The following is a 24,853-nucleotide window of genomic DNA, read 5'->3' on the forward strand; positions in this document are numbered from 1 at the left end:
TCTTGTAGTTTTAGTTTTCCTGCTAATTTCGGTATGTTTATGCATATATGATTTATTTACATATTTTGTATGTATAGTTACTATATTTGTATATTAATCCACAGCAAAGTATCAAAGTTCACTTCTTTGTTTTGTTTAGGTTCCAGCCCTACTGATGTAAATTCTTGGGAAAGACGGTTTTCCTCGTTATTCTCTGGTAACCCCCCACCATTGGGCACAATTTTCGGCAGATTCTCCTTCCCCATTTTTCTCGACTAGATCATAGCCGGAATCTTATTTTCTATCACGCCAAAATAAGTCCTTATGACAATATGTCTCCTTAAAAAAGGCAAAACTCTTGGCTCTGGCGGACTGGAACCTGAACATTTAATGGACTGGAACCAAGAAACTAGTTGAACATACGGTGCTACTTTTCCGAGTCTGCATTGCGTAGTAGTTCGTACCGACTACACAATGCGATCATGGCGTGATCCTACGTGCGTCCCAAAAAAGAATAAAGATCATCAATCTTGTGATTCCTATCGTCCGATTACTGTTGGTTCGGATATTGCAAAACTATTTGAAAAGACTGTTCTCGTAAAAATCTGGAATAGGTGTGGTCACGAAGGTCATCAGTTTGGTTTTCGCATGGGTCTTTCTGTTGGGGATGCACCTGCAGTTTTCATCATTAGTTTGGAGAGGCATGAGAGAATGAAGAAGCCTTTATATGTTTGAGCGATGGAGATTTCCAAAGCATTTGATTCGGTCCTATACTTCAAGCTAGCTTAGCGTTTTAGAAGAGCGGGGTAAACCCATTCTTATGTCCCTCTCTTTGGCAATGGTATCAAAATTATTCTAAACTTGTCTGCGTCGAAAATATTTATAGCATTCTTAATTTCTTTCTCGATCATTCTCGAAAATTGAATTTCTCATGCTTAGTTGTCAATCACCTATCAATTGAAAAATTCAGGCTGGCCCTGCCACAGTTTCTAGCTCTGCATCTCTTAAGTACATTGGCTTGAAGACGGGACCTAGATCCGAGAAACACGGTTACTGACAATCAATGTGTTGAGAGAGAAGTTGAGAGAGCCCTATGGACTTTTCTCTAGAGTTAAAGGCCAATTTGACAAGAAAACGCATTGTCAGCTTTATAACTCGTTTTCTTGCCCCTTCCCCCAATGTGTTTTTATGGTGCCAATATGGAAGATTTTACCACGTCGGAACGTCAACAAATTCGGTCTGTTGTTTTTTTTTCAAATTTTGTAAGTATTTTCTCTGTGTTCCTATCTGATCTCGTAGCACTTATATGTCCAAGTATTACAGAATTTTTGAGAAGTGTAATAATATAGATGTATGAGTAGGCAGATTCAGAAAGCGACCTCAGTCAGCCGTAGATTCTCCGCTGGATTGTATAAATCATGTGAGAGCCATTGTTAGTGTGCTTTTGGTGTTTGCGATGATAATATTTTTTTATTATGTATGTTACTCCATTCTCCTCTTACTATATTTTTTTTTATGTGTAGAGGGTTCAAATATATCATTTTTATTATAAATGGGTTTAGTGACATACAATAAATTATATGCCGAAAGGAATTAACCAAATCAAATGTGATGCCTTGTACTTTCAGCAATACTTCACTTTTTGTCTTATAATCGGCAGATTCTTGGGAAACAATTCCTCAAAATGACACCCCCTTCTATCCCTCAGCGACAGAGGTCACTAGTCAACGATCAAGTTATTTATCTATTGCCAAAAATGAAGTACGCTAAATTACAATACATTATTAGTAAGTTCTCAAGAGGATAGAAAAGCAACGTTCTGAAGGAAAATCTAAATGATTTGAAAGGAGAGAGGGTAGCGGCAGTTCTTGCCTTACACCAGGGCATGATTAGCGCCCCCTCTTATTTTCCAAAATTTTAAGGCCAAATTTTGGAGAAAATTTTCGAAATTTTGCCAACTGTACCCTCCACTTAACTTTAATAAAGATAGAACTTAAAAAATTACAAAATGACTATAACCGTTAGATTATTTATTTAAATTTTCACGCCCCGTGCCTTGCTTTTCGGTCTCCCCATGGTAAACACTTCGAAACCCGTAAACAAATAATCACTTACACACATGTCCTGTGGTGGCGCAGTGGATTTGACCTTAGCTTGGTAATAGGGACCCAGAGATCAAATCACGCTGCAGGAATGCACTACAGGGCCGATACAGGGACCTTAGAAGTCAAGAAGCGTCGTTAATCTCATACAATACCATAAATGTGTTTCCTGACTTCTGTAGATATTGAAACATTAAACAATATATTGCTCCCAAACGCAAAACACGTTTAAAGAAAAGGTAAAATTTCTTAAGTCTATCGGTGACAGTTGTTTTTAGCCTTTTTTGCCGGTGTCCCGGCAAAAAAAAAAAAAAAAAAAAAAAAAAATTAAAAATTAAACAAATTAAAAAAAAAATCTTTTTTTTTTAAATTCGGCACCTGCTACTGACAAAATCTGCATAACCACATTTGGAGTTTATTCCATATGCCCATTATATATGTAAAATATATATATATGGTAAATATATCACTGTTCATATTATTGACTGACCAATAAAGTTGAACATACCAATCGATGCCTTTTTTATGTTTTATACGAATAAAACAATCGCTTCAATCGCAAAATTCATATTTATTTACTTTTTGAGCTCTAAAAAATGACAAATTTTCAATTAAAGTATGAGTTATCGCTCGTTTTCAAGAAAATAATACGAAGTTTTCTCAGCGCCGTTATCTCGGTCGTTTTCGAAAAAATAATACTACATATTCTCAGTGCCAAAATTATTTATAGTTAGGTCAGATCAAAAAGTGCACAAATTTGAATTTGCAATAGAAGCGATTATTATATTCGTAAGGAGCATAAAAAAAGGCATCGAATGGTATGTTCACTTTATTGGTAAGTCAATAATATGAACAGTGAAATATATATATATATATATATATATATATATATATATATATATATATATATATATATATATATATATATATATATATATATATATATATATATATATATATATATATATATATACTAGCTGTTGGGGTGGCGCTTCGCGCCACCCCAACGCCTAGTTGGTGGGGCGCTTCGCGCCCTCCCAAACCCCCCCGCGCGCGTAAGTCGTTACGCGCCATTGTAGTTGTGTCCCTGTGTCCCACCTGTGAATAGAGATAGATATATATCTATATATATATATATAAAAATAAGTTGTCTGTCTGTGGATCTGTGGATCAGGTGACGTCATGTTTCTGTGTCGGCTGACGTCATGAAATTAGTTGTCGTCATTTTTGCTATGACGGTGACGTCATTAATGGTATTTAAGACATGCGTTCACGGAAAAGTGTTTAATTGTAAAATGACTGAAGAACCTACAATGGCAACAGCCGAGGAAGCTGCTCAAAGAGTCTATGCCAAAAAACTTGCTGCTGATAGAGAAAGTAAGAAAAGAAAGCGTTCCGAGGAATCACAAGAACAGCAAGAAAACAGGCTTGCGGCTAAAGAACGCAAAACCGCGCAGTTAGATGAAAATCCACCTGGACAGCGAGAGTCAAAACATATCAAAACTGAAAATGATAGCGATGATGATTGGGTTTGGGATTTTGACTTGGATAAGGTCATCAATGCCTACCAGATTTAAGTTAAAAAAAACAAAGGTTCGTCGATATGTACTTCATAGTGACGCTGAAAAATAAAGAAGAAAAAGAAAAATGAAAAAAGAAAAAAGGTAAAAAACTAAAAAGAAAAAACACTCAAAGAGAACCGGGACACAGGGAATATAAATGACGACCGGGACACAACTACAACGGGGACGCCGGGGGCACAGGCGGGATATATAAATGACGATCGGGACACAGGGATTGTTCTAATAGAAATTACAGACCGGGACACCGGGACACAAATGATGACCGGGACACCGGGACACAGGGATTATAAATGACGACCGGGACACTCAAAGAGAAATTACAAACTGGGACACCGGGACACAAATGACGACCGGGACACAGGGAATATAAATGACGACCGGGACACAGGGACACATCATTAGAATAATGAGGTATAGATCTGAATACGGATTGTTTTTCCCATGGACAATTATATGTTGCATGTTCAAGAGTCAGTAAACCTGACAATCTATTTACATGCACAGACAATGGGACAGCGAAGAATGTTGTATATTCGCATGTTTTACGTAGTTAAAAACATATATTTATATCTATCTCTATTCACAGGTGGGACACAGGGACACAACTACAATAGCGCGTAACTAATATGGCGCGTAACGACTTACGCGCGCGGGGGGGCTTGGGGGGGCGCGAAGCGCCCCACCAACTAGGTGTTGGGGTGGCGCGAAGCGCCACCCCAACAGCTAGTATATATATATATATATATATATATATATATATATATATATATATATATATATATATATATATATATATATATATATATATATATATATATATATACTAGCTGTTGGGGTGGCGCTTCGCGCCACCCCAACACCTAGTTGGTGGGGGCGCTTCGCGCACCCCCCAAGCCCCCCCGCGCGCGTAAGTCGTTACGCGCCATAATAGTTACGCGCCATTGTAGTTGTGTCCCTATGTCCCACCTGTGAATATAGATATATATATATATATATATATATATATATATATATATATATATATATATATATATATATATATATATATATATATATATATATATATATATATATATATATATATATATATATATATATATGGTTTTAACTACGTAAAACTTGCGAATATACAACATTCTTTGCTGTCCCATTGTCTTTGCATATAAATAGATTGTCAGGTTTACCGACTCTTGAACATGCAACATATAATGGTCCATGGGAAAACAATCTGTATTCAGATCTATACCTCATGATTCTAATGATTGCCCTTGAGCTTTGTTGATGGTGATTGCTAATCGACCATTCCCTGTCCCGGTCGTCATTTATATCCCCCTGTTTCCCCCGGTGTCCCCGTTGTAGTTGTGTCCCTGTGTCCCGGTCGTCATTTATATTCCATGTGTCCCGGTCGTCATTTGTATCCTGGTGTCCCGGTCTGTATATACATTCGTTTTTTAGTTTTGTTTTTCTCCTTTATTTTTTTCCTTTTTTTTTCTTTTTTAGTTTATTTAGATTTTTAGATTTTTTAGTTTTTTTTATTAGTTTTTTTTTTCTTTTTAGTTTTTTTGTAGTTTTTACCTTCTTTTTAGTTTTGTTAATTTTTTTTTTTTACTTATGTCCTGGTCGTCATTTATACTCCCTGTGTCCCGGTGCTTTGTTGATTGCTAATCGAACATTCCTTTTGTCCTGGTCGCTTTCTCTTTGAGTGTCGTCATTTATTTTTTTCTCTTTTAGTTCTTTTAGTTTTTACCTTTTTTAGTTTTTTTTTAGTTTTTTAGATGAAAATTTTTTTTAGTTTTTTCCTTTTTTTCTTTTTAGTTTTTTATTGGTTTTTACCTTTATTTTAGCTTATTTTTCAGTTTTTTCCTTTTTTTTAGTTTTTTTTTATTTTTTATTTTTTTTAGTTTTTTACCTTTTTTTAGTTTTTTTATTTTTTTTTAGTTTTTTAGCTTTTTTACTTTTTTTTATTAGTTTTTAGTTTTTTTTGTAGTTTTTGCCTTTTTTTAGTTTTTTTCAGTTTTTTTTTTTTAGTTTTTTATTGGTTTTTACCTTTATTTTAGCTTATTTTTCAGTTTTTTCCTTTTTTTTAGTTTTTTTTTAGTTTTAGTTTTTTTAGTTTTTTACCTTTTTTTTAGTTTTTTTAGTTTTTTTAGTTTTTTAGCTTTTTTATTTTTTTATTAGTTTTTAGTTTTTTTTTGTAGTTTTTGCCTTTTTTTAGTTTTTTTCTTTTTAGTTTTTTTGTAGTTTTTACCTTCTTTTTAGTTTTGTTAGTTTTTTTTTTACTTATGTCCTGGTCGTCATTTATACTCCCTGTGTCCCGGTGCTTTGTTGATTGCTAATCGAACATTCCTTTTGTCCTGGTCGCTTTCTCTTTGAGTGTCGTCATTTATTTTTTTCTTTTTTAGTTCTTTTACTATTACCTTTTTTAGTTTTTTTTTAGTTTTTTAGATGAAAAATTTTTTTAGTTTTTTCCTTTTTTTCTTTTTAGTTTTTTATTGGTTTTTACCTTTATTTTAGCTTATTTTTCAGTTTTTTCCTTTTTATTAGTTTTTTTTTATTTTTTATTTTTATTAGTTTTTTTTTATTTTTTATTTTTTTAGTTTTTTTACCTTTTTTTAGTTTTTTTAGTTTTTGAGCTTTTTTACTTTTTTTATTAGTTTTTAGTTTTTTTTGTAGTTTTTGCCTTTTTTTAGTTTTTTCAGTTTTTTTTTAGTTTTTTATTGGTTTTTACCTTTATTTTAGCTTATTTTTCAGTTTTTTCCTTTTTTTAGTTTTTTTTTAGTTTTTAGTTTTTTTAGTTTTTTACCTTTTTTTAGTTTTTTAGCTTTTTTATTTTTTTTATTAGTTTTTAGTTTTTTTTGTAGTTTTTGCCTTTTTTTTAGTTTTTTTAGTTTTTCAGCTTTTTTATTAGTTTTTAGTTTTTTTTGTAGTTTTTGCCTTTTTTTAGTTTTTTTAGTTTTTTTAGTTTTTTAGCTTTTTTATTTTTTTTATTAGTTTTTAGTTTTTTTGTAGTTTTTGCCTTTTTTTGTTTTTTCAGTTTTGACGTCACCTGATCCAGTTTTTTCAGGTGACGTCACCTGATCCACAGATCCACACACAGACAACTTATTTTTATATATATAGATATATATGTTTTCAACTACGTAAAACATGCGAATATACAACATTCTTCGCTGTCCCATTGTCTGTGCATATAAATAGATTGTCAGGTTTACTGACTCTTGAATATGCAACATATAATTGTCCATGGGAAAAATAATCCGTATTCAGATCTATAACTCATTATTCTAATGATGTGTCCCTGTGTCCCGGTCGTCATTTATATTCCCTGTGTCCCGGTCGTCATTTGTGTCCCGATATCCCAGTTTGTAATTTCTCTTTGAGTGTCCCGGTCGTCATTTATATTCCCTGTGTCCCGGTCGTCATTTGTGTCCCGGTCTGTAATTTCTATTCGAACAATCTCTGTGTCCCGGTCGTCATTTATATACCCGCCAGTGCCCCCAAAGTCCCCGTTGTAGTTGTGTCCCTATGTCCCGGTCGTCATTTATATTCCCTGTGTCCCGGTCGTGATTTGTGTCCGGGTGTCCCAGTCTGTAATTTCTCTTTGAGGTTCCCGGTCGTCATTTATATTCCCTGTGTCCCGGTCGTCATTTGTGTCCCGGTATGTAATTTCATCAGTTGACAAACATGACGTCAGTCGACAAACATGACGTAAACTAGGTGACCCCAACACCTAGTTGGTGGGGCGCTTCGCCCCCCCCCCCCCAAGCCCCCCCGCGCGCGTAAATCGTTACGCGCCATATTAGTTATGCGCCATTGTAGTTGTGTCCCTGTGTCCCACCTGTAAATATAGATAGATTTATATATGTGTTTCAAACTACGTAAAAATTGCGAATAAACAACATTCTTGGCTTTCCCATTGTCTGTGCATATACAAAGCCGTATGTACTAATAATGACGTCATATGCAAACGCTCTTTTTACAAACAAACAAACATGCATCCACACAACTCGTTTTTATATAGATAGATAGATAGATAGATACAATACAAATTAACTGCGTAAAACTTGCGAATATACAACATTCTTCGCTGTCCAATTGTCGCTGCATATAAATACATTGTCAGGTTTACCGACCCTCGAACATGCAACATACAATTGTCCATGGGAAAAACAATCAGTATTAAGATCTATACCACATTTTTCTAATGATTGACCTTGAGCTTTGTTAATGGTGATTGCAAATACTAATCGAATTGGGAATTGTAATCTTTTAAATTGAAAAAGCAGATCCGTTGGAATCATGGGAATGCGAGGAATAAGAACAGCCTCACCCTCATAAGGCCCTGTCAAGATTGTGGCCTCTATTAGGTTTTCCATTGTTTTTTTTACGGCAAGTCGCGTGCCATTGCAAAGCTTTGGTGGGTTGATATTTCTTAAAAGTATTATTGGTACGCCTATTTTTAGTTGTAGCACGTGTGGTGGACACCCTGAAGGATCTATGGAATTTAAAAATTCAGATGGATAATTAACCGCTTCATTTGGTCCCAAAACTGTGTCGACTGACTTGTAAAGGACTGCCTGGTCTCGAATCTTGGTCAAAACAATATTGTTGATTTCGTGGACGTCTATATTTTTGGGTGCAAGAATCGCTCTTTCACTTAGCCATTTATTATTTTTATAATTTTTTAGAATATTCGGAAATACTTTTTCAATCAATTCATTTTTGGACGTCACTAAATTACAGAAATCAGCAGGTAGTTGTATACGTCCTGAAATTGAGTCTACTGTTTGACCAGAGTCATCGTTTTGCAATCGGACACGCATATTTGTAGTTAATTTTAATAATTTTACGTGTGCCCATAAATTAGAATTTTTTAGGCAAGCATTCATTTCGTCTGCAGGAGTTAAACTACGTAAAAATTGCGAATATACAACATTCTTGGCTTTCCCATTGTCTCTGCATATACAAAGCCGTATGTACTAATAATGACATCATATGCAAACGCTCTTTTTACAAACAAACAAACATGCATACACACAACTCGTTTTCATATAGATAGATAGATAGATAGATACAATACAAATTAACTGCGTAAAACTTGCGAATATACAACATTCTTCGCTGTCCAATTGTCGCTGCATATAAATAGATTGTCAGGTTTACCGACCCTCGAACATGCAACGTACAATTGTCCATGGGAAAAACAATCAGTATTAAGATCTATACCACATTTTTCTAATGATTGACCTTGAGCTTTGTTAATGGTGATTGCAAATGCTAATCGAATTGGGAATTGCAATCTTTTAAATTGAAAAGGCAGATCCGTTGGAATCATGGGAATGCGAGGAATAAGAACAGCCTCACCCTCAAAAGGCCCTGTCAAGATTGTGGCCTCTATTAGGTTTTCCATTGTTTTTTTTTACGGCAAGTCGAGTGCCATTGCAAAGCTTTGGTGGGTTTATATTTCTTAAAAGTATTATTGGTACGCCTATTTTTAGTTGTAGCACGTGTGGTGGAAACCCTGAAAGATCTATGGAATTTAAAAATTCAGATGGATAATTAACCGCTTCATTTGGTTCCAAAACTGTGTCGACTGACTTGTAAAGGACTGCCTGGTCTCGAATCTTGGTCAAAGCAATATTGTTGATTTCGTGGACGTCTATATTTTTGGGTGCGAGAATCGCTCTTTCACTTAGCCATTTATTATTTTTATAATTTTTTAGAATATTCGGAAATACTTTTTCAATCAATTCATTTTTGGACGTCACTAAATTACAGAAATCAGCAGGTAGTTGTATACGTCCTGAAATTGAGTCTACTGGGAGCTTTCCGTTTCCAATTGTCAGCAATTGATCTGAAAATGTTTGACCAGATTCATCGTTTTGCAATCGGACACGCATATTTGTAGTTAATTTTAATATTTTTACGTGTGCCCATAAATTTGAATTTTTCAGGCAAGCATTCATTCGTCTTCAATGGCTCTGGTGGTGCAGCCAATAGAGGAAGTTTAACTTTTCCTGAGGCGCAACACATTCCCATTGTTTCACCATTGAATACCAAGGCCTTGCAATAGGGACAAATTTTAGACATTGTCCCGATTTGAACACATCTACTCAAGCTATAATCATCGACTGGGTTGTACCTGAATGCCAGGCGATAACTTTCAGGTTGCTCTGATTCCTCGGCACGCTTTCTTTTCTTACTTTCTCTATCAGCAGCAAGCCTGATTTCTTGCTGTTCTTGTGATTCCTCGGCACGCTTTCTTTTCTTACTTTCTCTATCAGCAGCAAGCCTGATTTCTTGCTGTTCTTGTAATTCCTCGGCACGCCTTCTTTTTTCACTTTCTCTTTTAGCAGCAAGTCTGCTTCCGCGTTGCTCTGGTAATTCCTCGGCACGCTTTCTGTTCATTTTTTCTCTATCAGCCTCAAGCCTGTTTCCTTGCTGTTCTTGTGATTCCTCGGCACGCTTTCTGTTCTTTCTTTCTCTATCAGCCTCAAGCCTGTTTCCTTGCTGTTCTTTTGATTCCTCGGCACGCTTTCTTTTCTGACTTTCTCTATCAGCAGCAAGTTTTTTGGCATAGACTCTTTGAGCATCTTCATCGGCTTTTGCCATGGTAAGTTCATCAGTCATTGTAAACTTAAACATTAATAGATTTCTACGTGAACATATGTCTTAAATATCTTGAATGACGTCACCGTCAAAGCAAAAATGACGACAACTAATTTCATGACGTCAGTCAACACAGAAACATGACGTCACCTGATCCACAGACAGACACACAGACAGACAACTTATTTTTATATATATAGATAGATATTTTATATATAATGTTTTAAAAATGTATTATATATAGAAATATCGGTAATTTTTTTGAAAATCTTTAAAAAATGGGAGAACGGTTGTGTAAGTTTCAACTTAGCCATTTCACTTTCCTTGATTTTTCAATCTACGGAAAAGTTTCCTGAGCATAACACCACTTTCAGATGAACTTTAAAAAGCTTACCGTCATTTTATTTTTCGGGACAACTTTGCGAGGAGCCGACTGTTGTCCATTACCACTAGCTCCAGATTCATTGCCCAAGGAAGGAAACTCCTCATTATTCTCCACGTCTATTTGGGAGGCAGGTGGAGGAACAGGGGATGGCTCACGATACCTTTCTTCAACTTGCTCCCTAGAAGTAATTGTGAAAGTTTGAAAGTACTATTTTGAGTGTATTAACGTTTTTCAGCAGAATTTAAAGAGGTAATGAGAAGTCAAAGTTAAAACTTAAATCATATAAGAAGTCAGACTTGAAACAAAACGATAACACTACAAAGAGGGTTAGTGCTGATGCCGTCAGATTTTCAAAATGACGTTCACATTATAGAGAATGTTTCTAGTAACATTAAGATCTTTGAATTTCAAAATCGTTGTTTATTATCAACTTTTTGAGGACTGATTCCCCTCCCCCAAATAACTTATACCTCTGAATGATTTTAAGCCGTGGTGCATGCCGTCAGTTTTTCATAATGACGTTCACATTATAGAAAATGATTTTAGTAACATTAAGATCTTTGAATTTCGAAATCGTTGTTTATTATCACGTTTTGAGAACTGTTTCCCCTACGCCCAAATAACTTAACCTCTCAATGATTTTAAACCATGCTGCATACCGTCGGTTTTCCTAATGACGTTCACATTACAGAAAATGACAGAAGTAACATTAAGATCTCCGAATTTCAAAATCGTGGTTTATTATCACCTTTTTAAGGACCGATTCCCCTCCCCCCAAATACCTTCATCTATAAATGATTTTAAACCCTGCTGGATGCCGTCGGTTTTTCATAACAACGTTCACGTTACAGAAAATGACTGTAGTAACATTAAGATATTCGAATTTCAAAATCGTGGTTTATTATAACCTTTTTCAGGACTGGACCCTCCCCCCAAATAACTTGCACCTCTGAATGATTTTAAACCCTGCTACATACCGTCGGTTTTTCATAACAACGTTCACATTACAGAAAATGACTGTAGTAACATTAAGTATTCAAATTTCAAAATCGTGGTTTACTATCACCTTTTTCAGGATTGGACCCTCCCCCCAAATAACATACACCTCTGAATGATTTTAAACCATGCTGCATGCCGTCGGTTTTTCATAACAACGTTCACATTACTGACAATGACTGTAGTAACATTAAGATATTTGAATTTCAAAATCGTGGTTTATTATCACCTTTTTCAGGACTGGACCCTCCCCCCAAATAACTGACACCTCTGAATGATTTTAAACCCTGTTGTATGCCGTCGGTTTTTTTCATAACAACGTTCACATTACTGACAATGACTGTAGTAACATTAAGATATTCGAATTTCAAAATCGTGGTTTATTATCACTTTTTTCAGGACTGGACCCTCCCCCCCAAATAACTTACACCTCTGAATGATTTTAAACCCTGCTGCATGCCGTCAGTTTTTCATAACAACGTTCACGGTGCAGAAAATGACTGTAGTAAAATTAAGATATTCGAATTTCAAAATCGTGGTTTATTATCACCTTTTTCAGGACTGGACCCTCCCCCCAAATAACTTACACCTCGGAATGATTTTAAACCCTGCTGCATGCCGTCGGTTTTTCATAACAACGTTCACATTAAAGAAAATGACTGTAGTAACACTAAGATCTCCGATTTTCAAAATTGTGGTTTAGTATCACCTTTTTCAGGACTGGACCCTCCCTCCAAATAACTTACACCTCTGAATGATTTTAAATCATACTGCATGCCGTCGGTTTTTCATAACAACGTTCACATTAAAGAAAATGACTGTAGTAACATTAAGATATTCGAATTTCAAAATCGTGGTTTATTATCACCTTTTTCAGGACCGGACCCTCCCCCCAAATAACTTACACCTCTGAATGATCTTAAACCCTGCTGCATGCCGTCGGTTTTTCATAACAACGTTCACATTAAAGAAAATGACTGTAGTAACATTAAGATCTCCGATTTTCAAAATCGTGGTTTATTATCACCTTTTTCAGGACTGGACCCTCCCCCCAAATAACTTACACCTCTGAATGATTTTAAACCCTGCTGCATGCCGTCGGTTTTTCATAACAACGTTCACGTTATAGTCCAGGACTTTTAGCTCAAAAAAGGGTCGAACCCGGACAAAATTGCAATATAAACGAAAATGGTACCAAAATGATCAGAAAAAAATTCTGTACAACATACTAAAAGTCCCCATAAATCCGAGTGGGGCGAGTACCCGAAAAACAGGGGAAAAGGGGGAAATGCGGGGGAAAATGGGAAAAATGCCGAACATGCCCAGAAAATAGTTTAAAGTGAGTTTTCTGGGGTTTTCACATACGCTGATTACGAAATTGACATCTAAAATTCAGTATAGAAAAAGAGTACTACGGAAAACGGGGGAACAGGGGAAAGAGGGGAGAAAAGAGAAGAATACAGGGTAGGGGTAGAAAGCGGTTTGAAAGATATTTTCTGAGGTATTCTTATCTGGTGATTACGAAATTGAGAAATAAAATGATATAAAAAAATCGATTAACATAAAATGGGGAAATGGGGGGGGGGAGGGGAAAAGGGAAATATACAGGGTAGGGGTAGAAAGCATGTGGAAATGTGTTTTCTGGGGTTTTCTATCTGCTGATCACGAAACTGACCCCTAAAATGAAGGAAAGAAAACGACAACCATGAAAACCGAACAAAACTGGAGGAAACAACGGAAAAGGGGAAGGGAGGCCTGACTCCTGAGCCAGCTGCTAATGGCTAATAAGTAGGCTTATGGACAAAATAACTCGCTTAAGTATCAAACTTGTACTTTCTTGAATCACAGACATTTCTTACAACCATTTGAATTACTAAACATAAAGAAAACAACCGCTTGGCAGTTATATATAAAATGGCTATTATATGTAAAATTTGCACTTTCGAAGGCAGTATAGTTGACTTGAAAAACACAGCATTGATATCACTAGTCGAGCTCCTCGTCTTCGACAATCTCGTTGTCCCTGTTCAAACAGTTGATACCCTGACATTCTCCGCACGCAAACGTACACGCTAATCCATTTTTCTTGCAGCTGCATCGCGAGTTCTCGCAGCCTGTCTTACAGTTGCATCTCACGACACTCAAAAGAGTCTGAGGTGCGGGCAACAAATGGGTCATCACAGGTGAGTATTTATGGTCTCTGAGGACCCAACCCCAGTCAGCCGGGTCGAGGTCAGCTGGTTCCCCTTTCCAACGGGATACCTGGAGGCGCACTCGCTGGGAGTGGAATGAAGCTGCAGCTTCGGTTGGCGGAAGCCTTTCAGGCTTAACAAACGTCGTAGTATTAGACGAAGAAACTTTTTCCAAGAAAATTCGATGTCGCAGCTTAGTGAGATCTTCGTTTGGTCGTATTTTATACAAGCTGAGGAGAAGATATTCACCCGCTTTCACAATTTCATCTTTGGACGATGATTCATCCAGAAACACTTTGCATTTTTTTCTGAACACTTCGCTCTTCTTCAAAAGAGGTAGCACAGCTTGCTTTCCAAGTCCGAAAACTCGTGAGGTCGTGTCACATCCCAAGAGTGCGTGCCCTACCAGAAGCAGCCTGGATACTTCTCCCATTTTTTTTTTGCACTTCGTTGAAACTCTGTTTGCTTCGCTGAAACACTTCGTTGAAAGCAGAAAACTCAGAAACAATAGTTCTTGGCAACGACACTGACCTTCTGATTCTACTCTTGTATCACCTCCCGCCTAATGCAAAAACACTTTACTTCGAATCGTCAACGAACGCAAAAGAAGCGATAACACGGTTCTGGTGCCTCAACGAAGTGCAAAAAAAAATGGGAGAAGTATCCAGGCTGCTTCTGGTAGGGCACGCACTCTTGGGATGTGACACGACCTCACGAGTTTTCGGACTTGGAAAGCAAGCTGTGCTACCTCTTTTGAAGAAGAGCGAAGTGTTCAGAAAAAAATGCAAAGTGTTTCTGGATGAATCATCGTCCAAAGATGAAATTGTGAAAGCGGGTGAATATCTTCTCCTCAGCTTGTATAAAATACGACCAAACGAAGATCTCACTAAGCTGCGACATCGAATTTTCTTGGAAAAAGTTTCTTCGTCTAATACTACGACGTTTGTTAAGCCTGAAAGGCTTCCGCCAACCGAAGCTGCAGCTTCATTCCACTCCCAGCGAGTGCGCCTCCAGGTATCCCGTTGGAAAGGGGAACCAGCTGACCTCGACCCGGCTGACTGGGGTTGGGTCCTCAGAGACCATAAATACTCACCTGTGATGACCCATTTGTTGCCCGCACCTCAGACTCTTTTGAGTGTCGTGAGATGCAACTGTAAGACAGGCTGCGAGAACTCGCGATGCAGCTGCAAGAAAAATGGATTAGCGTGTACGTTCGCGTGCGGAGAATGTCAGGGTATCAACTGTTTGAACAGGGACAACGAGATTGTCGAAGACGAGGAGCTCGACTAGTGATATCAATGCTGTGTTTTTCAAGTCAACTATACTGCCTTCGAAAGTGCAAATTTTACATATAATAGCCATTTTATATATAACTGCCAAGCGGTTGTTTTCTTTATGTTTAGTAATTCAAATGGTTGTAAGAAATGCCTGTGATTCAAGAAAGTACAAGTTTGATACTTAAGCGAGTTATTTTGTCCATAGGCCTACTTATTAGCCATTAGCAGCTGGCTCAGGAGTCAGGCCTCCCTTCCCCTTTTCCGTTGTTTCCTCCAGTTTTGTTCGGTTTTCATGGTTCTCGTTTTCTTTCCTTCATTTTAGGGGTCAGTTTCGTGATCAGCAGATAGAAAAAACCCAGAAAACACATTTCCACATGCTTTCTACCCCTACCCTGTATATTTCCCTTTTCCCCTCCCCTCCCCATTTCCCCGTTTTATGTTAATCGATTTTTTTATATCATTTTATTTCTCAATTTCGTAATCACCAGATAGGAATACCCCAGAAAATATCTTTCAAACCGCTTTCTACCCCTACCCTGTATTCTTCTCTTTTCTCCCCTCTTTCCCCTGTTCCCCCGTTTTCCGTAGTACTCTTTTTCTATACTGAATTTTAGATGTCAATTTCGTAATCAGCGTATGTGAAAACCCCAGAAAACTCACTTTAAACTATTTTCTGGGCATGTTCGGCATTTTTCCCATTTTCCCCCGCATTTCCCCCTTTTCCCCTGTTTTTCAGGTACTCGCCCCACTCGGATTTATGGGGACTTTTAGTATGTTGTACAGAATTTTTTTCTGATCATTTTGGTACCATTTTCGTTTATATTGCAATTTTGTCCGGGTCAAACCCTAAAAGTCCTGGACTATTAAAGAATATGACTGTAGTAACATTAAGATATTCGAATTTCAAAATCGTGGTTTATTATCACCTTTTTAAGGGCCGATTCCCCTCCCCTCAAATAACTTACACCGCTAAATGATTTTAAACCGTGTTGCATGCAGTCGATTTTTCATAATGATGATCATATTACAGAAAATGATTCTAGTGACATCAAGATCATTGAATTTCAAAATCGTGGTTTATTATCACATTTTAAGGACCGATTCCCCTCCTTCCAAATAAATTACACCTCTGAATGATTTTAAACCGTGTTGCGTGCCATTGGTTTTTCATAATGATGTTCAAATTATAGAAAATGATTCTAGTGACATTAAGATCTTAGAATTTCAAAATCGTGTTTTGTTATCACCTTTTTAAGTCTTTTTGTGAAGCACCTTCTGCCAGCTCTGGATTGAATGAATGAAGGATACTTTATTAACAAGCAGACTCTCACAACATCAAACTGTCGAACTAGCTTTCGAAATTGCTTTCTGTCAGCTAGCCTACATTGTATAAACATTGGAAGGTAATTCGCGCTAAGCTGAATCCATCGACACAGAATCATAGCCAGTAAATTAAATTTAAAATAAACTTCCTCTATAAAACTAGGTTTACCCTGGTTATAATGATTAAATGTCGTAGAATTTAAAACCAGCCCTTTCCAGTACTAAATTTCTCAAAATAAATAATTTTAAATTATAATAATAAAATCCCCTAAAAATAAATCGTAACCGACTTTCTACATCTGTAGGTAAATCATATGGACCAAGACCGTTATTCGATAAGTAAGGCATTCCGACTCTTTTTAGTAATGACTTAATTCGGGATGACCACGGCAAATTCAAACCATTGTTCAACATCTAATAATATGGTGCTCTTACTAGTCTATCTTCGTTTCTCCTAATTAACTTCAACCAAAACCTAAGTATCAAAATAGACCTACGTAGCTAAAAAAAAAAAAAAAAACAGGCCCATTTCACCATCCAGAATCTATGAATTAGTTTTCAGATGCAGACCAAACACTCTTTTGTAACACTGGAGCTGGAGGGACTCCAACTGCTGTGCCGCTTCTCTACCCCAAATCTCTGCTCTATATTCTATCACGGATATAACTTTTGTATAAATATTTTTTTATGCATTTTTAGGTTTTCATTCCCTGTCAGGTTTCTAAAAATCGCAGACTTAGACTCTTTAAACTTCCATTTAAACAAATTTCAAATTTTTTGTTTTTTACACATATTCAGTTCCTTATTATTACATCTATATCTATAATTTTCTTCACCACTTGTTTTCTTTTTTTAAATAAAAACTTCACTCTTTTCAAAAATCAGTCTAAATTTTTTCCTCTGCAAATATTCTTTTATGAAATTCAGAAGCATTTGAAAATCTTGCGGTGTACTTGCCACCAAAGTAATATCATCCGCAAATAATAAAAGAGATAGTTTATGGGTCCCTAGACTAACTTTTGGAGCCCATCTATTCTCTAGGAAATCAACAGTATCATTTATAAAATATTAAACAATTTAAGAAAAAGAGTGCAGCCCTGTTCTACTCTCAGCTTAATATCAAAAAGCTTAGAAACCCTCTTACCAGCTAGCACAACTCCCCTCACACAAATACACGTATTCACTATAAACCTCCCAAATAAATGGGGGAGGCCTATTCTAAACACTGTATCCTTCAATTACTCTCTGTCAACACTGTCGAACGCCCTATGGAGGTCCAGAAACCCCACATAAGGACAAATTTGTCTTTCCATATTTATCTATTAATGTCTTTAAAATAAATACTCTATCTGTCGTCCCATACCCTATCCTGAAACCTCCTTGTTCCTCATATATGATATTATTTTTTTCTAACCAATTGGAAAGCCTAGTATCTAATATTTTCTCCATCACCTTAGTTAAAGAAGGGACAAGCGCTATTGAACGTTAATTCTCATGTGCCTTCTGGTTCCCTCTCTTAAAAAGCGGTATAAACAGTGATCTCTTCCGATCACTTGGCTATTGCCCTGAAGTTAACACCTTATTACAAAGAAAAACAAATATCGGCATAAAAATTGAAAGGAATTTCTTAAATAACGTTAGAGGTACACCATCAATACTTACAGCAGAACCTCATTTTCAATTCTTAAATACCAACTTAATCGCTTCATTATTCACTAAATCATAATTATATTCTTTCATAGGATAAATAACCAACTCTGGGGTATGCACTACCTCTTGTATTTCTACAGAATCACCTTCCAAACTTTCTAAGTAATCAGGCCATGAGTCTGCTACTGGGACAACCTGGGTATTTCCTTTTCCTTTTCCACTATCATTCAGCTTTTATCCTTATATTCAGCTAATCTCAAACATTGGTCTACCACCGTTCCTTTAAACGACTCAATAAATACCCCACTTTCCCTTTCATTAACTTGCAATTCAAATAAAATACTGCTCATAATTTCTTTCATTTTGTCGGGTTACAAGATTCTGCACAAGAAAAAAGAATACGGCATTGGACTTTACAGTTCCTACCGGCGGTGCTGGTCTCCGTTTCTTTGCCCTTCAGCCAGGAAGTACAATGGGGGGTTGAGCGCCCACCATCCTGTGCTGTCGCATACCCTTCCTGCTTACCTTCCCCAGATAACTCCAGGTAACCATTTAGAGCTGGGTCGACTCTGACTGAGCTTACAGAGCCAAGTCACTGACCCATGTCCCAAACCAAATAATTGGGTAAACTAGGATTCGAACCCTCACCCTCTCAGACAAAGGATCCTAAATCCAACACAAGGAACGGCCTTATTCAGGTACAAATTGCGTATTAACTAGCGCATAGTCCGCAACACTTAGAGTTGAACCCAAAAGGCAAGTAAAGTAGCGAAGATAAATTACACAGATCAATTGAAAAACAAGGAGGTGCAAAGATAGGTGAAATCCTGTCATACGGTACTTATAGAATCAAAAGCCAGCAATGGTGGCCTGAGACGGTAAAAAAAAAATATGGCATTTTCCTTCATAGATGCACGACAACCACAAAGCGGGACCCCTGATACTACACATAGAAAACGTCGTCCACCGACACATTTGCTGATCGTTACTCTGAGAAGCCAAAAGGAATGACCTAAATACATCATATAGGGATGGACGAGGCGTGCACAAGTAAGACTTGATTTCCAGCATACGCAACCCGTGGCGAGTCTACATTCTACAGTATTATATACTATATTATTATACGTCTATATCTATAGACTATTATGTATATTTCTACTATTACACATCTACTATTATACATTCTATGGCATTATACGTCTTTGAACAACAAACATCAAATAGGTGACAGTATGCCGGGTATTGTACACTCCACTACCCACTGAGCACTAGCATAACTAAAGATTTTATGTTATGCTATGCAATCTTACAGAGCAACTTCTGTCCGTAACCTAGGCAATACTAAGCAGACTCGAGCTCTATTAAGGGCTTTAGCCTTATGGACAAGTTTAACGAAGCAGCAATAAGATAGATTTTTGGCGATTGATAAATATTGAGAGCAAATTCATTGAGTTTTCCTAGAAAGCCTGGAACACTTACCAAGAGCTTGAATCTCCATCTTCGTTCCACATTTTTAACTGCTTTCTCTTGATGATTGTGAAGATCTTACACGATGATTATGAAGATTTTGTGGATTGTTATGTCGGACAAGTGCGAAAGAATTTGTTTAAGTAAGAATACTTGTACATAGCGTAAGTTAACCACTTAGCATAGAAGCTTATGTATGTAGTTTGAAAGCCACTGAAAATAATCTTTTTTGTCATTCGCTCAGTGACGGTTCTGGCCTCTCTTGCACCTGGATCAAAACGTTGATTAGCACCCCCGCCCCTGCCTCCCACAAAATTTTCAGGCCAAATGTGGAAAACAAATTACTCATTAACAAAAATACTCTCAATTAATTATATAATAATTCATTTTTTAATTTACTATTTAAATTATTTAATCTTTATTAATTATTTTGATTATTATTATTTAGCTAGTTTCTTTAGCAGAAATTACAAATTGATTATAACCATTATATTATTTATTTGAAATTTTGCGCCCCTAGAAATTTCTGCGCCCGGCAAGCGTTCTCTCACCCCTCCCCTAGAGCCCCTCTGCACACGCTTGGTCTTACCTCTCTCTCCTTGGACCACCTCTGTACGTGCCACCTCTGCCACGTCCTCTATTGTCATTCCTTGGACGTAGCTGAAATTCGAGTTCAAGAGTTCGAGCTTGCTTGGCTGCAGCTTTTCCAAGCCCTTGAATATGATTATGAGTTCGATGAGCTGTAAAAAAATAAATAAATAAATAAATAATAAATAAATAAAAAAAAAACTTTGATGGAAGTAGTAATGAGAATTTAAGGAGAATCCTAAGAGTGTGATTAAAGCAATAACGGTAAAGGTTGAGATCGGGAGGGGTAAGCCTTCTATTATATGATGTCAGCACCTTTTCCAACTTTTTGCTTAGCATCGTGTGTAGAACCTTACAGTCAATATAATTTTACTCAATTCTTCAGATAAATAACAAATGTCATATTAAGTCTTTTTTGTTGTTCTATAATTATCATTTGGAGGCAAAAAAGGGATTAGTGAATATGCACAAAGTTTTGTACCCAAAAATTACTAGTAATCAAAATTAATAATTATTTAAAATTACTTAATAATTACTATATAGAATTACTAGAGTAGCCGTTGAAAATTAATACCGTAGATCTTAAAATTATGTGCTTCTCAGTTTACCTTCTATAGCCAACCTTTCAATAAAATTGGCTTCGGAAGAGTAACTATACAAAAATGTACTTAGTGCTGCAGTGAGTTGTTAGTAGTAGTAGTAGTAGTGGCAGCGTTAATAAAACCCTTCAGATACACCAATAAAATAATTATATCTTCAGACTTTAGATCACTTTCCAATGCTACCACGATATAACGTTAGCATTGACTTGTATGAGTCACTTTCATTGACGAACCATCAGTCACAATGGATTCACTCTTGTTGACTTAATACAGCTCATGGGTGGAGATAACCCACGGTTTTCCCGCTGCAGTGGGCATTTAAAGGAGTGAAGTTTGGAATAGATTAGGTGGAGGAGTGTGCGTTGCTGTGTTGGCCTCGCATAGCTTTGCATTGAAGTAAGTAGTGAGTGACCAGTTCATATGCCATGAGCTCTAGCAAAATTCTAAGAATCGATAGATTGATTTATAGGGAAAATCAGAGACTTGATGCCGGTTGGGATTTAAAATAAGAGTTCTGAGACACGAGGTCCTTCTAAATATCAAAATTCATTAAAATCCGATCACCCACTCGTAAGTTAAAAATATCTCATTTTTTTCTAGTTTTTCCTCTCTCTTCAGCCCTCCAGATGGTCGAATCGGGGAAAACGACTTTATCAAGTCAATTTGAGCAGGTCCCTGACACGCCTAACAATTTTCATCGTCCTAGCACGTCCAGAAGCACTGAACTCGCCAAAGTACTGGACCCCCCCCCCCCCTAACTCCCTCAAAGAGAGCGGATCCAGTCCGGTTACGTCAATCGCGCATCTACGACATTTGTTTATTCTAACCATCAAGATTCATCGCGATCTCTCCACTCTAAGCGTTTTCCAAGATTTCCAGCTTTCCCCTCCAACTCCCTCCAGTGTCACCAGATGTGGTCAGGATCCAAAATATACCCCATTCGCATACATTATATTTGCATGTAGTATATTCGAGCATAGTAAGTCGAGCGTCAGAATCGATACTGACCCTAAGGTGAGGAAACAGAACAGACTGCAACAAAGGAAAACAGAATAAGTTAAACTGCAACAAAGTTAAGAATAAGAAAGTAAGAAAGTTAAATAAAGTAAAGTAAGAATAAAGTTAAGTAAGAAAGTAAGAATAAGACTGTAAGAAAGTTAAGAATAAACTGCAACAAAGGAAACAGAATAGACTGGAAACAAAACTGCAACAAAAACTGGCACTGTCTTATGACTGTTTTCACCTTTAAACTTATGACTTTTCTTATGACTGTCTCACCTTTAAAATCGATCTCGCTTCTAAATACTCTTGTATAGGATTCCTTTCTTTGGCAGTCCCCTTCTTCACACAGAAAATGATCTTTTCGGAAATGATCCGTCAAATCGTTGTAATTTCTAGAATATAAATAATATTCAATATATCAGAATATAAACAGAAGTCAATGTAAATCTAATTGACACAAATCGTAATTAAAAATATAACTAATTTCTTATTTGACATAGATTTGTGTTTATTTTAATAAATTTTAACCAAAGTCCATATCTAATTAAATATAAAGTAAATAAAATTCAATTAAAAATATAAACAAAATAAAAATATTAAGTTAAATAATTAAAAATAAATAAAATCTAGAATAGAAACAGAATATTTAGAGTGATCTTAACCAGTCCGCATGAGAGAGAAAGTGTTAAGCCCCGGTAAGAGAAGTATTAAATAATTTTAAATTAGGGAGGGGCATGAATTGCTACGGGGTGAGGTTGGGGGGGGGGGGGAATGCCCTTCCTAGACCTCGGTTTGCGTTTGATCCCATTTGTTTCATAAAAATTGTTGAAACAGAAACTTTTGATATCGAAATACCGCAACTTGTTCCATAAACCGTACCCTATCTTGTACAGTAAGGCTTGCAGCGAATATCATGTGATATATCATTTAAAGAGAATATCATGCTTGCAGCATCAGATATAATTCGGGTTGCAGCGGTAGCTGGCAACCTTTTAAGAGACGATCACGTCCCATAGTAAAAAATTAAATAGTCCAATACTCCAAAAAACAGAGTCAGATTAAAACACAAAGTACACTACTAGAATCGCCTTGTCCGAAACCCCGATACAGTTCCTTGGAAATGAGGAAAATCCATTGGCTTGAAAACAAGAAAGTGACTACAAGCAATATTCTTCATCGGCAGCACCTTTTTTTCCGTTTTTTTTTTCGCAGCTAGCGGCAGCGAAATCTGGAAAATCTGAAAAACTGGAAAATCTTAGACAGCTGTTTGATGGCTAATTTGAAAGGAAATTGCCACATCTAGTGCCTTTTGTAATATAAAAGTGGTAAAATTCTAGTTAATTGACTTCTTGCTATCTCAGAAAGGGTTTAGGTTAGGAAAATGAAACTTTCAGGGATGAATCTACAGACTAAAGTATGTCCCGGGACGGTATTTTGAAGCAACTACCTCCACTCCTTTTCCCTCTAGTGGGCCCTGACCTTTGGTGACCTTTAAAAATATGTGTGTTATAAAATTGAAACCCTGAAAAATAGATCTTCTGCTTAATTGAAGTACAACAAAATTGTTTTCAGCTTCATAACTTTGCTCAATTCCATTTTATAAGGTTTTAAAGATATACAAATACATTTCCTAAATTTTGAAAAAAAACGTAGATATGGCTCAAAATTCTACTTAAATAACAGGAATTGCATTTTCAGAACTAAAGGCAGAGAAAAAGCAACTAGTAACTGCAAATTAAGATGAAATGTTGTTTTGTCAAAATTTCAATAGGTATAGACCTGTCATGTAGGCCAATTTCAGGGCCCTCTAGGGGGAGAAGGAGTGGAGGTGGGTACTTTAAAATACCTTCCCGGGACATACTTTAGCCTGTAGACCCACCCCTGAAAGTTTCATTTTCCTAACCTAAACCCTTTCCGAGATAGCAACAAGTCAATTAACTAGAATTGTACCAAAAAAGTTTTTAAAATAAAATCATTTTTTACGAAAAACTGCATTTTCGAACACATGAGTAACAAATGTTATAATCATGTTATACTAAAGAGCGAACCACTTCCCATAGAAACCCAAAAATTGACTTATTGAGAGAACAAATTATAATTTTTAGCTGTTATTAATTCGCAAATAACGAATCACAGTCCATAGTACACAAAAATTCAGCAAATACATGAATTGGGGGAAGTATGTAGAGTTTGACAAGTGTTTACGCAACTGATATTTTTTAACTGTCATAAAATTTAATTTAAAGACTAAAGGATATTTAAGTATATATATATGTTGAAAAGTTGGGTGCTCCAATCGCTAAAGCAAAAGATAAAAATACAAATATAATTACTGATAAAGTATATAAGAATGACACTAGTTTAAGAGGACGACTACAAAGACTAGATTAATCTTTAAGCAATGCAGCAAGTTTTCAAGCAAGTAATCAAGCTCACTCAAGTCAAGCTATTTTACCCCCGAATAAGCCAAATCTCATTGCTAATGTCGATTCTGGGATAGATTAAATTAAAAAACAAGTTTTTTTTTTTAACGGAAAGTAAGGAGCGACATTAAAACTTAAAACGAACAGAAATTAATTCGTATGTGAAAGGGGCTGCTTCCTTATCAACGCCCCGCTCTTTACGCTAAAGTTTGACTCTTTCTCTTAACTCTACTTTTTAAAACAGTAAAAAACTTTAGCGTAAAGAGCAACGCGTTGATGAGGAAGCAGCCCCATTCATATACGAAGTAATTTCTGTTCGTTTTAAGTTTTAATGTCGCTCCTTACTTTCCGTTAAAAACAATTGTTTTTTATTATTTAATTTCTGAACATTTTTGAATCAATGCATGTTTGATTTTGGCTCTCCGGAGATGAATAATTAAATCAAAATTTGTAATTTTTTTTTTTTTATATAAATGGCTTTCTCATAGTTTTGATCGAATGATTTTGAGAAAAAAGGAGCGGGGGAGGAGGCCTAGTTGCCCTCATAAATAACTCATAAATTAGCTTACGTAACAAACTTCCGTATTCTCATGTTTCTACTCCGAATGTGAGGGGGTTTACCCCCTCGTCAGTACCTCACTCTTTACACTAAAGCTTAAATTGTGTCCCAATTTC

At 36.3% G+C, this 24,853-nt stretch overlaps 1 protein-coding gene across 1 annotated transcript in view; it reads right to left on the minus strand.

Annotated features, from left to right (window-relative positions):
- LOC136025885 (E3 ubiquitin-protein ligase ZNF598-like) overlaps positions 1–24,853 on the minus strand; it is a 111,195-nt gene that overhangs the window by 47,203 nt on the left and 39,139 nt on the right. Inside the window, exons 5-7 of the mRNA XM_065701932.1 lie at positions 22,032–22,147; positions 20,153–20,303; positions 10,668–10,836 (exon numbers count right to left, since the gene is read on the minus strand). Of these exons, the coding sequence (XP_065558004.1) occupies positions 10,668–10,836; positions 20,153–20,303; positions 22,032–22,147 (436 nt within the window). The remainder of the gene's footprint in view (positions 1–10,667; positions 10,837–20,152; positions 20,304–22,031; positions 22,148–24,853) is intronic.

This window comes from Artemia franciscana, chromosome 4 (genome assembly GCF_032884065.1).
Source record: "Artemia franciscana chromosome 4, ASM3288406v1, whole genome shotgun sequence".
In the NCBI taxonomy this organism is placed as follows: domain Eukaryota; kingdom Metazoa; phylum Arthropoda; class Branchiopoda; order Anostraca; family Artemiidae; genus Artemia; species Artemia franciscana.